Source organism: Schistocerca nitens, chromosome 2, assembly GCF_023898315.1.
Source record: "Schistocerca nitens isolate TAMUIC-IGC-003100 chromosome 2, iqSchNite1.1, whole genome shotgun sequence".
Classification (NCBI taxonomy): Eukaryota; Metazoa; Arthropoda; class Insecta; order Orthoptera; family Acrididae; genus Schistocerca; species Schistocerca nitens.
Window position 1 is genome coordinate 867,355,299 of NC_064615.1, and position 15,256 is coordinate 867,370,554.

The following is a 15,256-nucleotide window of genomic DNA, read 5'->3' on the forward strand; positions in this document are numbered from 1 at the left end:
AAGTGCGGATTGGCAGTCGCAGTAAGCGTATGAGGCTGACTTCAGTTAAAAAGTTATTACGTGTACAGCCTGAGTATGTAGTCTGGCGGAATGTTAGACAAACATACCAGTCGATGACGTGCGCTCTGCTTCACGTGCACCAGAGGCGGTTATCTCGGAATCTGTGCGCCCTTTCCGTACCAGCCTTGTGCCGTTTTCCGAGACTATTCCCCGAAGGCGGTGAAGGAACAGGTTTGGTAGAAAGCGGGCTCCCAGCACGCACGCTTCGCTTCGATGACGTCAGTTGACGGGTTATTTATACCAGTTGCACAACCCACACGGGCTTCCATCGCTGTCATGGAGGTATTATTCAGCCAGGCCGCAGAATCATCGACCATTACTGCCAAAGTACCACGGAGTCCTTATGCGGCCTTTCTGACACAACTCCTCGAAGTCGTAAGTCGCATCTTGACTCGCAGCAACATGAAAGTCATCCGTTACGCGTGTCGACATTCCGTCTTTCAAAAGCGACGTCCGTATTAAATCCTATCGTGCAAGTCCCTCGTTAGCAAACGTACGGACTTTCTTTGGAATATGAAGACACGAGTTTAATAACAAAAGGTAAAATTGTTATTTTTTCTCAAGAACATCTGCTTCCTTTATTTCCGTTTGATCTCGGTTGAGGCTGCCTTGTTTCTGAAAGTCAGTTGAAAGTCGATTTCAATTGCTTCGTTCGCAGCGAAACGCGAATTTTCTTGACATCATTGTGACGGGCGGAGAAAGATGCTAGTTCAACATATGCTTTAGATGGTTGGTTGGTTTTGGGGAAGGAGACCAGACAGCGTGGTCATCGGTCTCATCGGATTAGGGAAGGATGGGGAAGGAAGTCGGCCGTGCCCTTTCAGAGGACCCATCCCGGCATTTGCCTGGAGTAATTTAGGGAAATCACGGAAAACCTAAATCAGGATGGCCGAACGCGGAATTGAACCGTCGTCCTCCCGAATGACATATGCTTTAGAATATCCGACATGAATGGACTACTGCGAGACACAGAAACTCGCCATCAAAAACAAAACTCCGGTATACTAATACTCAGGACGAAAAATTCGTTTTAAATTTGAACGAAAACTATTACGAGACGCTATAAAAGTAATAGATGGCTATTCAAAACAAAGCGTGAGGAATGCTTTTGCGAGTAACTTGTTTACAGCGCGATTCATCCATCCTCACACCGTGCATGGAACATAGGCACTGTTTGTAGCCCTACTTATCATACAATTTGGTGGCAGTTTTTCTACCTCGGTAGCTGTGAGGTCAGAGCAGAAGACTGTTCATAGAAGGAGGAGGGTATATAGATGTACTCATAGAGATATCGCTATCATTAATGTTCCATCGGAGCAATTATGGGAGAATTTAGCGGAGAGACGCTGCCATGCTACAACCGTCACAATAAACATTCGGTGTACGTGGGGACATATCCCACGTAGGACACCATAGTCTTGCGGACACACAGAGAATGGTGCATTGTCCCCCGCCTAATTACAAACACGAACGGAAATCCATTGTTCGCAGCGTAACGCCCTGGTTGGGAACCATGCGGAAGTAGCGCGAGTCGTTTTAGTTTCCGAGGTCCAGATCGACTACAGTATTTCAGTACAAGCAGTCACATATCGTGGTATACAAATGCTGTTTGCATAGTGGTGACGAAACTTTTGCTGAGTGCCCTTGTTATTTCTGGTAACATGGCCTATAGAATGTAAAAGTAAAATTATATTTTCACTTCTAGGGAAAAGGCGTGAATCCGATTAATACAGCAGTGCTTATAATAATCGTGTAGTTTTTAAATATATTAAATAGTACGGCAGCTAGAGGCCCAGTAAAAACAGAAATATGATACAACTTTTTTGATGTACCGTTCCTCCCAGCAACCTTGCTTTCGACAAACACTCAAATTTTAAAAAAGACTGAAAAGAGAGTTTTACTCCACTGTTCCGATCCGCAGAATCTCACGTATTATCCATAAACGGTGCACATTACCTTATTGTAATAGTATTTGCCTTCTTCAAAGTAAGACACATGCAAAATACTGAACTACTCCAGAAAGAAGTTCGGCAAGGAAAACATCCTGCACATTTTCAATGTGTATAGTGTACAGCGTGTGACAACAGAATTTTTTCAAAAGACTGTAACCGATGTAGAGCGTCCTTTAAGTCAGATAACAATTGGTTCAAATGGCTCTGAGCACTAAGCGACTTAACTTCTGAGGTCATCAGTCGCCTAGAACTTAGAACTAATTAAACCTAACTAACCTATGGACATCACACACATCCATGCCGGAGGCAGGATTCGAACCTGCGACCGTAGCGGTCGCTCGGCTCCAGACTGTAGCGCCTAGAACCGCACGACCACTCCGGCCGGCAGGTAACAATTCATGTCGCCAATCCGTGATAATTTTGCTATGTATGTATCTTCGCCTAAAAAAATAAGAGCTTTCGAAACAACATCCGAAGAACCACAATTCTGTTGCTTTGCCAAAAAAAGTCTAAGACTCTGAGGAGATATTTATTATGTGAATGTATTCCATAATTCTTTCAAACACATTGAACTCCCAATTGTCCCTCTCATGTTCAGTTACACATGTAAGAGGTTCAAATGGCTCTGAGCACTATGCGACTCAACTTCTGAGGCCATAAGTCGCCTAGAACTTAGAACTAATTAAACCTAACTAACCTAAGGAGATCACACACATCCATGTCCGAGGCAGGATTCGAACCTGCGACCGCAGCGGTCGCTCGGTTCCAGACTGTAGCGCCCAGGACCGCACGGCCACTCCGGCCGGCACACATGTAAGAGAACTGGCGCACAGAACTCCAGATGATTATGGGAATGTTTGTAGCTTTGTGCACTGAAAACGAAACAATTACCGCTGGTCTTTTGTAGCAGCGATGGAATTCATTCGGTTGGCCCGGAAACACTAATGTCACGGATTTCCGGTGGTCAAGTGCGCAACCATTCTGGCATTGTCACTGCGAGAATGTAAATTACGTCGCGCTGTAAGCACGCCACAAACGTTTGCATAATTATATAAGTGCAGATGAAGTGTAGAAATGGACTAGGAACGTTTACCGACTGCGCGGAATATAAAAAATAAAAAAGTAATGAATAACACATGATCGAGTACTTAAAGAAGTCTACACTTCAAGAGGTCTAGCGTAATACGAACAAGATAGGAATCCAGATAGAAGACATTTCAAAGAGGAATAAACGAGTGTTCACCTTGATTCGTGAATTGTGTTGCGCCCTGAGGATATTACAATTGTGTCAGCGTTGTATCTTAGTTGAGGGCGACGGGGTGGGGGTAGAGAGATTGATCAAACCACATCCCTTTTCAGAATGCTAGCCGGGACAAGTGAGAAACCAGTTCTATCTGGGTAATATAGTTTCACTTCAGTTGTTTTACGATGGATTGCTGCTGTTGATTCTCTAGATGTAACACTGTGTCAACAATTTTTTTCCTGTATGAAAACCAACAACCTGGACATACCGGTACTTTTCTTTATTATTGGTAAAGTAGCCGGTCTTGCTCCTTGAGTTGGTCGGTTGAAGCTCGAAACGTCAGTGTTCAGTGTAAAAAGTCACATATGCTCCAAATGACATCTTAGCAGTGTAGCTTTGTCTAGAGGTTACTCTGATGAGCAGAGCTCTTCCAGACAAAACGCCATTCGTGGTACTGTGCTTTGCCTGCAGAGAAGGTTTTCTGGAAAGGCTTAACAGCTGTTGTTTACAAGGCCATGGCAACTTGCAGGAAAACACGTGATTGCACACTATACTACCGTGAGCTAATACGTATATTACAGTGCAGGTGAGTCACATCGGAAACTTTCAGACTTACCCTTCTAGAAATCAAGACATGAAACTTTAACTTCTAATCACGTTAATCTTTCTGCACTCGTCCAGTATTTAGATGACTACTGAACGTACCGTAAAATACGTCATTGAATATTAATGAGTACCAAATTGCAGCGTTTCTGGTTAATAATCGGTCTGCATGTCTTTTTTATTGCAATTATTATTTGATGTGTGAAAGTGTGTCCGAGCGAACCAGTTTAAGAGCAGATGACCGCGTTTCTCGCGCACATAGGCTATTAGCCTAAATACGTACATATGCCCGCATCTCGTGGTCGTGCGGTAGCGTTCTCGCTTCCCACGCCCGGGTTCCCGGGTTCGATTCCCGGCGGGGTCAGGGATTTTCTCTGCCTCGTGATGGCTGGGTGTTGTGTGCTGTCCTTAGGTTAGTTAGGTTTAAGTAGTTCTAAGTTCTAGGGGACTTGTGACCACAGCAGTTGAGTCCCATAGTGCTCAGAGCCATTTTTGAACGTACTTATGGGAGAAAGAACACCTTAACGATCAGCGCAGACATTTTTAAAAATTATGTCATCATCGTCTTCATCACTCCATCATGAATTAGGAACTCTTGACCATTCCAGTCCATTGTCCCAACTTTCTCATGACCTATCTAACTGCTCTTTCCTTGTGACTGCCACTAGAGAGCTAGGTTTAGCAAACTCTCGTAAAATATGTAAATACAATCCACGTCAAAGAACTTCAGTTACTCTCATATTGTGCCACATAACTAATGAGGAGGCATTGAATAGAATTGGAGAGAAGAGAAATTTGTGGCACAACTTGACTAGAAGAAGGGGTCGGTTGGCAGGGCATATTCTGAGGCATCAAGGGATCACCAATTTAGTATTGGAGGGCAGCGTGGAGGGTAAAAATCGTAAGGGAGACCAAGAGATGAATACACTAAACAGATTCAGAAGGATGTAGGTTGCAGTAGGTACTGGGAGATGAAGAATCTTGCACGGGATAGAGTAGCTTGGAGAGCTGCATCAAACCAGTCTCTGGACTGAAGACCACAACAACAACAACCACCTCGTAAGTGCCGTAACTCCCGCAAAAATTTCATTTCAGCCGCTTGAACTGTACTTTCGACTTCAGGTTTTATTAATCAAATTTCACGGCAATACATAATTGGACACAGTTTTTTAAAAATTTCATTAGTGTTTTTTTCGTTCGTTTCTCCCAGTTGTTTCATACATTGTTGAAAAGTAACTCAGTTCGATTTCAATAGCATTACAGCAAATGTGTGTAAGATTGCAGCCGAGGATAAAAATGTTACCCTTGTTGTATGATGACGTCATTTAGATAGTTTTGAGCTTATACTCTCGTTGCCGTAGAGCGCCACGTTGAAATTTTGATAATCGGGCATGTTGCTTATGAAATGAAATGAAATGATCGTACGGCATTGTTGGCCGGGAGACCCCATGCGGGGTGTTCGGCCGCCGAAATTTGAAGTCCATTTTTGCTTATGAAGACCCTTCTGGACAGGGGATAAACTCAGTAGGTCATCTTAGGTTCAGTTTTGCTTTGTTTTATTTTTCTTTTGGCTTCAGAGTACCAAATCAGACCAGTTCCGGCGATGGTGACTGCGGAAATTCCAGTACAGCCTTTTCTTCTTGTCCTCCATGTTGTAGTAGAGACACTACTGCACATTTATCTGCCATTATCACTATTTTTGCCCAGAATGGATTCGTTCTCACGTTACCTCGGTGTCTGAGGTCATAATAACGCAACGCTGGCCTGACGTAACCCTGCTACGAGGCTCTTCCTGGTTTCCGTGCGGCATCAAGTGTCATATCGTCTCCGTGCATCGGAATACAAACGACCTCAACACAAGGGACACCTGTTCTTAGCGCACGTGATTCGCGTCGCATATTCCTCTGTGCTGTGATGACGGCTGCCCTTAACTTCTGGTGCACCGCTGTCGACTTCACTTGTTATCCGCCTCACACTATGAGGAATATATCTGATGGTGTGGGTCGCTGTTGCGTGGTCTTAAGCACATCACAGAGCACAACTGGTTTCATATCCGGCGTACTGAGTACAGGTTTACGGTGAAACCATTTAGCTGTGCAGGTTTTATGTCTACAGTATGATTCCGCTTCCCTCTCGGAACCGACAAACACTGAATTAGGATCGGTGGCGTAATGGGCTTTAGCATTTCGAATCTTGTTGACGCGAACCTTTGTAATTACATTAATAATTTCACTGTTACTTGAAGTTCGTGCTACGTTAATATATCCGATTGTTTCATCTCTTCAATCCACTTATACTTCCCGAACACTATCGATCAATTTCTCCATTTGTGTCCAGATGATATCAGTAGCAGCTGCGTCGACAGTTAATAATACTGGTACTGTCTATGCAACTATTCAAATGCGTTTTTCTTTACTATACACGGTTAGTTTTGTTCCGTTAAAAAGTAACCAGTGGCTGAATTTTCTCGTACGTTTCCTGGAATTTTTGTCTTTGGTACTTATGCTGTACATAAAAACAATGGAAATGGGAGACCATAAACGGTGAACAATGAAACAAAGCTAACAATGACGCAATATTTCACAGACGGCCAATAACAAAAGACCATAGGCAGCTGCGGGGCAGGAAGGGAACGAGCGGAAGCACTGTTTTCCCGCTTCTGGTAAAGGCCGCTGTACACGATCTGACTTGTTTCTCAAATTCCCCTTTCGCTATCCACTCGTTTGTAAAACAAGCACGCAGACTAACCAAGTTAATTTAACCTTGTTTTTGAAGCAGCTGTCACATCGGCGTGTAAGTATCGAGAAATATTTTGACACTAGCGACCAATGCAAGATGAAAGTTTTAATCTTCGAAATCTGCTCCAGGTGCCAGGTCTCAGAGTTGTAGATAATAGTCTGGCAATCAATCGGCTGTTGTTTGACAAACATATGCGTAAACGGCCAAGCTAGTTTTTGAAATCGGTAGTCTATCAAAATTTCTCTCAAACACTTCACGCACAACCTATGTTTGAAGAAACCGTAAAAAAAGCAACACACTGTCAAATAATTTGACAAAACTCTTGAAAACAGCCAGCGGCGCTCTCGCCTGCTTAGCGACTGGTTCATTCTCGAGTTCAATTGGCAACGATTGTTAATATCGCTGATCGCAAGTGCTGTGTAGTTGTGTTACGCATCTATATGTGCCCAAACTGGTTTTGCTTCGCTTGTCAGTTGTCTTCACTGGGAGTTTTATAGTTGGAGTCACGAACGGGGCGGTTCAGTTTAGGCTCGTTCTGCGCACTATAAATAAATGTCGTGTGACTAGGGCCTCCCTTTCGGTAGACCGTTCGCCGGGAGCAAGTCTTTCGATTGGACGCCACTTTGGCGACTTGCGCTTCGATGGGGATGAAATGATGATGATTAGAACAACACAACACCCACTCCCAGAGCGGAGACAATCTCCTACCCAGCCGGGAATCGAACCCGGACCCTTTTGATTGACATTCTGTCGCGCCGACCACTCAGCTACCGGGGGCGGACTTCTGCGCACTTAAGCCACACACTCTCCGATAGTCAATGAGCGGTCAATAGTGTTCTAAGGCGCTCTGCCGTGAATGTTGCAGCCAATGCGAGTATTAAATGTAATCGTATCAAGTTATTTCGAAATTTTTAAGCGATTTGTTGTGAATTATCATCGCTGATGGTGGCGGTAAGCGACGACCTCTACATAGGACAGTGGGAGGCGTCATTTGCAGGATACACGTTTTCTTCAAGCGCACCGAACGAGGTGACGCAGTGGTTAAGCACTGGACTCGCATTCGGGAGGACGACGGTTCAATCCCGCGTCCGGCCATCCTGATTTAGGTTTTCCGTGATTTCCCTAAATCGCTCCAGTCAAATGCCGGGATGGTTCCTTTCAAAGGGCACGGCGGACTTCCTTCCCCGTCCTTCCCTAATCCGATGAGACCGATGACCTCTCTGTCTGGTCTCCTTCCCCAAAACAACCCAACAACACCCTCTTCAAGCGCAAGGCAAGTGAATGCGCGAACTGCAACTGTCGCTTGGAATCGGCAACAGTGCAATCCGATTTCACGTCTCGGCCTTTGCGAACGGCCATCGTTCGTGAACCGGACTATAGCTACTATTGTTTTTTGAAGAAGGTAGACTATCTTTCTATATGATATGTTTCCTTCACCAATTCCATTACTGATTAAGTTTTTGTAGTATAGAATCCTAATTTTTTTGGGCGACAGGAAAAGTATGAAATCCAAAGACGTCGACAGCCCAAAACAAAAGAGAACTGGCGGATGGGAAAAAGGGGCACCGAAAGGTCTCCGGTGCGTAGGGCGTCGGTCTTGTTCGGGAGCCGCGTCAAGTACTGTTGTACCGGAAGACTGGCTGTCTTGCCACAACCCAGCGCCCCAGCTCACAGTCGTTGCAAAACCCGGAGAAGTCATGTTGTCGTTTTCTCGCTGACGGCTGCCAGCGAGCTGGAGATGGACGACCGGGAGCGAAGGCCGGTGGTGGCCACGTGCTGGAATGGGAGGTCCGCCCGGGCTGACCGGAAGTGCGTCACGCGGCACCGGCTGCAGCAGGCGGCTGGGCTGCGTTGGCGTGCCGGTCACACACACCAGGTGCCTTGACCTCGCCCCCCGTGGCCCGCGACACCCACAACCTCTGCCGGTACCGTTACGAGGGGGCTCGTGCTGCGCGGGGGCGACACCTGCCAACAGTACAGCTCACCTTCTTCTCCAAGTGCCGCTACAAGTTGACCGGTGGGGAGACAAGTGTATTTGTGCTCTGCTTTTTCTTCTTTGCCATCTGAGGACCACGTTCATTCAGATCAGCTTTGTTACCTCTCGCATTTATCCTCGTCCAACATTCTTTCATTCTCACACTTCACATTCTTCTTAGCTCACGATGACTTCGTCCTCGATCTAATTTCCCTTGTAGAAAACTACACCGAGGTGACAAAAAGTCGTGGGATACCTTCTAATATCGTGTCGGACCTCCTTTTTCACTGCGCATTGCAGCAACTGGATATGTCATGGACTCAACAAGTCGTTGGAAGCCCTCTGCAGAAGTATTGAGCTATGCTGCCTCTATAGACGTCCATAATTCTAAAAATGGTTCAAATGGTTCTGAACACTATGGGACTTGACTTCTGAGGTCATCAGTCGCCTAGAACTTAGAACTAATTAAACATAATTAACCTAAGGACATTACACACATCCAGGCCCGAGGCAGGGTTCGAACCTGCCACCGTAGCGGTCGCTCGGCTCCAGACTGCAGCGCCTAGAACCGCACGGCATCTCCGGCCGGCTGTCCATAATTACGAAAGTGTTGCCGATCCAGGATTTTGTGCACTAACTGACCTCGCGATTATGTCCCATAAATTTTCGATGCGAGTCATGTCGGGCGATCTGGGTGGCGAAATCATTCGCTCGAATTATCCAGAATATTCTTGACACTAGTCGCTAACCATTATCGCCCAGTGACATGGCGTGTTGCCATCCATAAGAATTCCATCGTTCGTTGGGAACATGAAGTCCAAGAAAGCTGCAAAGGTCTCCAAGTAGCCGAACATAACCAGAGGATCCATTAGATTCCATGTAAACACTGGCCACACCATTATGGAGCCATCACCAGCTTGCACAGTACTTTGGTGCCATTTGGGTCCATGGCTTCGGGGGACCTGCGCCACACTCCAATCTGCCATCAGATCGTACTAATTGAAATCGGGAGTCATTTGACCACGCCACGATTTTCCAGTCGTCTAGGGACCATCCGATATGGTCACGAGCGCAGGAGAGACGCTGCAGGCGATGAACTGTCAACAAAGGCATTCGCGTCCGTCTTCCGTTTCCATAGTCCATTAACTCCAAATTTCACTGCACTGGGCTAATGGATATGTTCGTCGTGTGTCCCACATTGATTTCTGCGGCTATTTCACGCAGTGTTGATTGCCTCTTAGCACTTAAAAATGGTTCAAATGGCTCTGAGCTCTATGGGACTTAACATCTTAGGTCATCAGTCCCCTAGAACTTAGAACTACTTAAACCTAACCAACCTAAGGACATCACACACATCCATGCCCGAGGCAGGATTCGAACCTGCGACCGTAACGGTCGCGCCGTTCCAGACTGAAGCACCTAGAACTGCTCGGCCACACCGGTCGCCTCTTAACACTCAAAACTCTACGTAAAAGCCGCTGCTCTCGGTCGTTAAGTGGAGCACTACCCGTGGTGTGTGGTAATACCTGAAGTTTGATATTTTCGGTAGACTTTTTACACTGTTGATCTCGGAATACTCAATTCCCTATCGATTCCCGAAATAGAACATCCCATGGGCCTGACTCCACCTACCATTCCATGTTCAAAGTTCGTTAATTCCTGACGCGCGGCCATAATCACATGGAAAACGTTTTCACATGAATCATGTGACTGCAAATGACAGCCATGCCAATGCACTGACCTGTCATACCTTGTATACACGACACTACCGCCCTCTGTATATGTGTGTATCGCTATCCCATGACTCTGTTACCTCAGCGTATAAGACTTTGGGGCGGACCAGTCTGCTAATGTCTTAATTTTACATCGATAGAAAGATTCTTCTTTCTGTAGACATACATAGTGGGTTTATACGTTGAATCCATGTTGTTTATTCGTGCTCCCGTAGAGCCATTCTTTCTGTCCGACCAGTGTATACATTCTCCTAAGCATTTTGCCATGTTTACCTTCTGAATTTCCTCTCCTACTGCCATCCATTTAGGAGCTATATTGACGTTCGACATATACCCTGTCTTCTCCATAGAGACGAGATGTAATAAGGAGTAAAAAGTCACACAGGCGGAAACCGTTGGAATCTGCCGTTGTTTTGCGTGACGGAGAAGCTGACTGAAAAGAACTTCAACCGAAGCCCTTCAAAGCAAGACGCTACTTTTACACTTCACAAATCCCTGTAGCACATCAGGGGGCAGTCTTTCTTATCGTATATCAACTCCCCCCCCCCCCCCCCCCCCTAATACCACTAAAGGAGATTAGTTGCTCTACGCCTCCGCGTGTGCTGTTGGTAGTCTTCACGACCTCCACAGGAGCACTATCATGTATAGTGCTTATAGAAACTGACGAGCTATTCTCGTAGCTGAAGCGGTTTTAATTTTAGAAATATGTACATTGTAGATAAAACATAAAACTTATTTTTTTGCATGGCTTCTATCGCTATACGTGTGAAATCATGTCTACGTGGACTTTTGTTTCAGGCTCTTGTTGAAACCGTTTCAAAACGAGCTTTCACTATTAATGATACGCATATAAACATATGGAAATAAATTGTTGCCTGTATATTTTATCAGACAACCTGAATCTATCGCTTCTTTATATCTGTAATACATCTGGTTATAGATGAGACCATTTTTACCCTCTGACTGCTTGCGCTTTTATCTGTCACTAAAGTACAAAAATGCACAAGGCAACTTCAAAAGACTGTTACACACAACATGAGGAATTAAAAAAGAAGAATATGCACTAAAAGAGACGACATTTTCTTGTACTACGTGGAATCGTTAACAGGTTTTCATTTCCAACCAGTTGTGTTCCAGTCCAGGGGAAGCGGTAGTTTATGTAAGGCGTCGTTAAGAGGCGAGAGTAACAGGCGGCGTGTTCTTTTGTTGCAGGCGAGCTGGACGAGGAGACGAAGGCGACGATGAGCCTGCCGCGGTGCGGAGTCAAGGACCGCATCGGATACGGCGCCAGCTCGCGCAGCAAGCGCTACGCCCTCCAAGGTAAGCCGGCGGCGGCGGCGCACGGCGCATTCCAACCAGCGACCAGGAAGCTCCGCACCCCAGCAGCGTCTGGTGTGTCCCGAACGAAGGCAGTATTGTAGTTTAAGAGGAAGATCTTGGCAATGGTGACTAGAACACACTCTTTGAAATTATGAAGGTAAGAGGTGTAAAATACAGGAAGACAAAAGGCTGTCTACAACTTGCACAGAAACCAGACTGCAGTTTTTAAGACTCAAAAGACATGAAATGGAAGCAGTATTTGAGAAGGTAGTTAGAGAGGACTATGGCTCATGATACTGAATCTTTAATTTGAGCAAGCAAGTAAAGGAAACCGAGAAGTTATTTGGAAAGGGAATTAGGTTGAGGGAGAGGCAATGAAAGGTTTGAGGTCTGCCGATGACACTGTAATTCAGTCACAGACTGAAAATGAATCGGAAGAAAAGCTGAACGGACTGGGTAGTATATTGAAAAGAGGTTATAAGATGAACATTAACAAAAGCAAAACAAGGGTAATTACAGTGTTACTTCTAATCCGTCTTGATTGCAAAATGTTTATTCATATGACCGGTTTCGGTTCATCTAGAACCATCTTCAGATCTGATATTTCGGTTACAGGAGTAACCCGTGATGTGACCCAGCATGTGAAATTTGCTCTATTTGGACGGGTTACTCCTGTAACCGAAATATGAGATCCGAAGATGATTCCAGATGAACCGAAACCGGTCATGTGAATAAACATTTTGCAGTCAAGACGGATTATAAGTAACATTGTAAAATCACTGATTGCGGCTATCCTATCAGACATTATGTCTGTTTTTACAAGGGTAATTATATGTAGTCCATTTATAACTGGCGATTCTGAGGGAAATAGATAATGAGACGCTGAAAGCAGTTGATGACTCTTGCTACTTGGGCAACAAAGTAACTGATGATGGCGAAACTAGAGACTGTAGAAAATGCAGAATGGCAATAGCAAGAGAGGGCCTTCCTGAAAAAGAGAAATTTGTTAATGTCTAATACACATTTTAGAGTCAAGAAGTCTTTTCTTCAATTACTTGTGTGGAAAGTAGCCCTGCACGGTAGTGAAACGTCTGTGATAAATTGTTCAGACAAGAAGAGAATAGAATTTTTTTCAAACGTGGCATTATAGAAGACTTCCGAGGATTGGATGGGTGGACTGAATAATTAATGAAGAGTACTGAATGGAATGGAGGAGAACATAAATATGTGGCACAACTTGACTAGAATCAGGCATCAGTTGACAGGACACAAGGAGGCAACAAGGAGTAGTCTGTTTGGTAATGGAGGGAAGTCTGCTGGGGGGTGGAGGGTGGGGGGTAGTCGTAGAGGACGACTAAATCGAGACTGCAGTAAGGGTATTCAACGGGCTGTAGGCTTCAGCAGTTATGTACATGTGAAGTGGCTTGTAAAGGGTCGTTTAGCGTTGACAGCTGCATCAAGCCAGTCTAAGAACTGAAGGTCGCAACAACAATAAGCTGTCGCAATCGGGACTAACTTAATAACAGTTATTGGCCGTGGAAAAATGCCTGCACCATGGTGCTTGACGTACGTTTTTCTGTCCACTTGAAAATATTCCGAGGCTGAATTAGAGTTCGCCAGTAAATACAGCTAAGGTAGAAATAAATTGTTCTTTGATCAAAACAATAAACATAATAAAATATCTGATCACACTTGAAATACAAATTTGGTATGAAGAAGGGTACTATCTAATTAATAGAAGGTCGTAATTTAAAGAGCAGGGAAATATAAACTGGGTATTGCTGGAATTTTCGTTGGTTCTCGAAAAGAAATGAAGATAAATAAGAGCAGGTGCAGCCGAGGGATGAGTCTCGGGGTATTTCTGTAGAACGGGAGTATTAATCTCAGGCCGGCGAGTGGAATTTTACGGCATGAAGTGCTCTGATTCCAATGACGCGGTCAGCAGCGGGAAACTCCGGTGTTTCGCTGCTGACGCCGAGACGTGGGCGCCGCGAGTGCAGGAGTAAGCGTCACATGCGCAGGGAGGAACTCCCAGGCGCCTTCGGAAAATATGGGAAAAAAACCTTGCTCGGGAATGGAATGAAAACCCGTTCCGCCGCTTCAGGTTTCACAAGGTCACTGTTGGCGCTACTGCGACACCAGCTGCGGAGTGTCAGCCTGGCTCTCCTCGTATGGTTCTGTATCTAAAGTCTCCCTCGGGTCTTTTCCTAACCTTCATGGTTTGCAAATGCAACTCGGGAGATTTTTATGGAGATACAGCCCTCTCTCACTGTCTTCTCAACCTCTGCTTCTGTTTCATATCCTTCCACTTTTATAACTGCAGTTGGTTTCTAAACAATGTGCAAATAATCTCTTGATTTCTGCATTTTACCCTGCTACTTTCAAAATTTCAAAGAGTGTAGTCCAGTCAACATTGTCGAAAGCTTTCTCTAAATCTACACACGCTACAAACGTAGGTTGCTTTTCTCCAGTCTGTTTATAAGACGTAGGGTCATTATTGATAGTTCACGATAAAATTACAGTCGGCTGTGAGTATTGGTAACGAGCCCTTAATATAAAGAATGCGAAGTTGTCCACTTTATGAAACATAAGAGCATGGTAGTAGGACTGTTGTAGTGGTCCTCACTTCGACGACTAGTCTGATGCAGTTCTGCTACAAGACTAATAAACAACAACTAAAGTTAGAGACATCAAGTAGATATTTGGGGGTAACAATGTGTACAGATACGAATTACATCGGCTACGTAGATTCAGTTGTACGTAAAGCGAATCACAGGCTACGATTTATTGGTAGAATACTTGTAAACTGCAATTGGTCCACAAGAGAGACTGCATACAAAAGACTTGTAGGCACGAATCTGACTGCCACTCAAGTGGATTTCCCCACATCACGTCGGACTGACTGGAGAAATCGAGCACATTCGAAGGCGGTGCGAGTGGTCAGAGGCTGGTTTCACCGGCGGGAAAATCCGGCAGCAATGCTGAAAAATTTCTGTTAACAACACTGGAATAAATCACCTTATGTCTGTCTTTACTCATTTCCAATGAGGTCATAGGGCAGAGGGCGAAGCAAGGGGCTACTCGCAACGTGTCTCAGTCACTTGGGCCTGATGGCTGAGCTAGGTGGAACTAATCAACAGTTTACGCACTAGCGTTGTTCTTGATTATCACATTTGGGACACTGATACCTAAACCAGCTTGTTGTTGTGTAGGCACGCTGATGCTAACAAATTGCTCACAGTTCTCCGATCAAATGGATGGCTGGTCCTCTTGCTTACAAAATACAGTAATTAAGTATGCGCACTAAATTCTTCCGTTACGTTAACCATCAATCACGGAGGCTTTTCCCGAGTAGAAGGTTTATAGCTTATCGTGTTATGTAAAGGCTGTAGCGCGTGAAAGGCCATAGCAGTATTTAGATTCAGATATAGAAGACGCGAAGGAAAGAGTAGAAAATATCAATGATGATGTCAGTCTGGAGGGCATGAGCGTACCAATCAAGTAAGCTTTTCTTAAAGTTGCATAATTTAACAATCAAGGGCAGTGGGTGAACCGACGGGCTACCCGCAACGTCAGTCTCAGTCCCTTGGTCACGCTCGTTGAGCTAGATGGGACTAATCAACAGTTTAGC

At 45.0% G+C, this 15,256-nt stretch overlaps 1 protein-coding gene across 5 annotated transcripts in view; it reads left to right on the forward strand.

Moving 5' to 3' along the window:
- Window positions 1–15,256, forward strand: part of LOC126237143 (matrix metalloproteinase-24) — a 169,375-nt gene that overhangs the window by 97,867 nt on the left and 56,252 nt on the right. For all 5 annotated transcript variants that reach the window (XM_049946975.1, XM_049946974.1, XM_049946976.1 and 2 more), the window contains exon 3: window positions 11,518–11,625. In XM_049946975.1, the coding sequence (XP_049802932.1) occupies window positions 11,518–11,625 (108 nt within the window). The remainder of the gene's footprint in view (window positions 1–11,517; window positions 11,626–15,256) is intronic.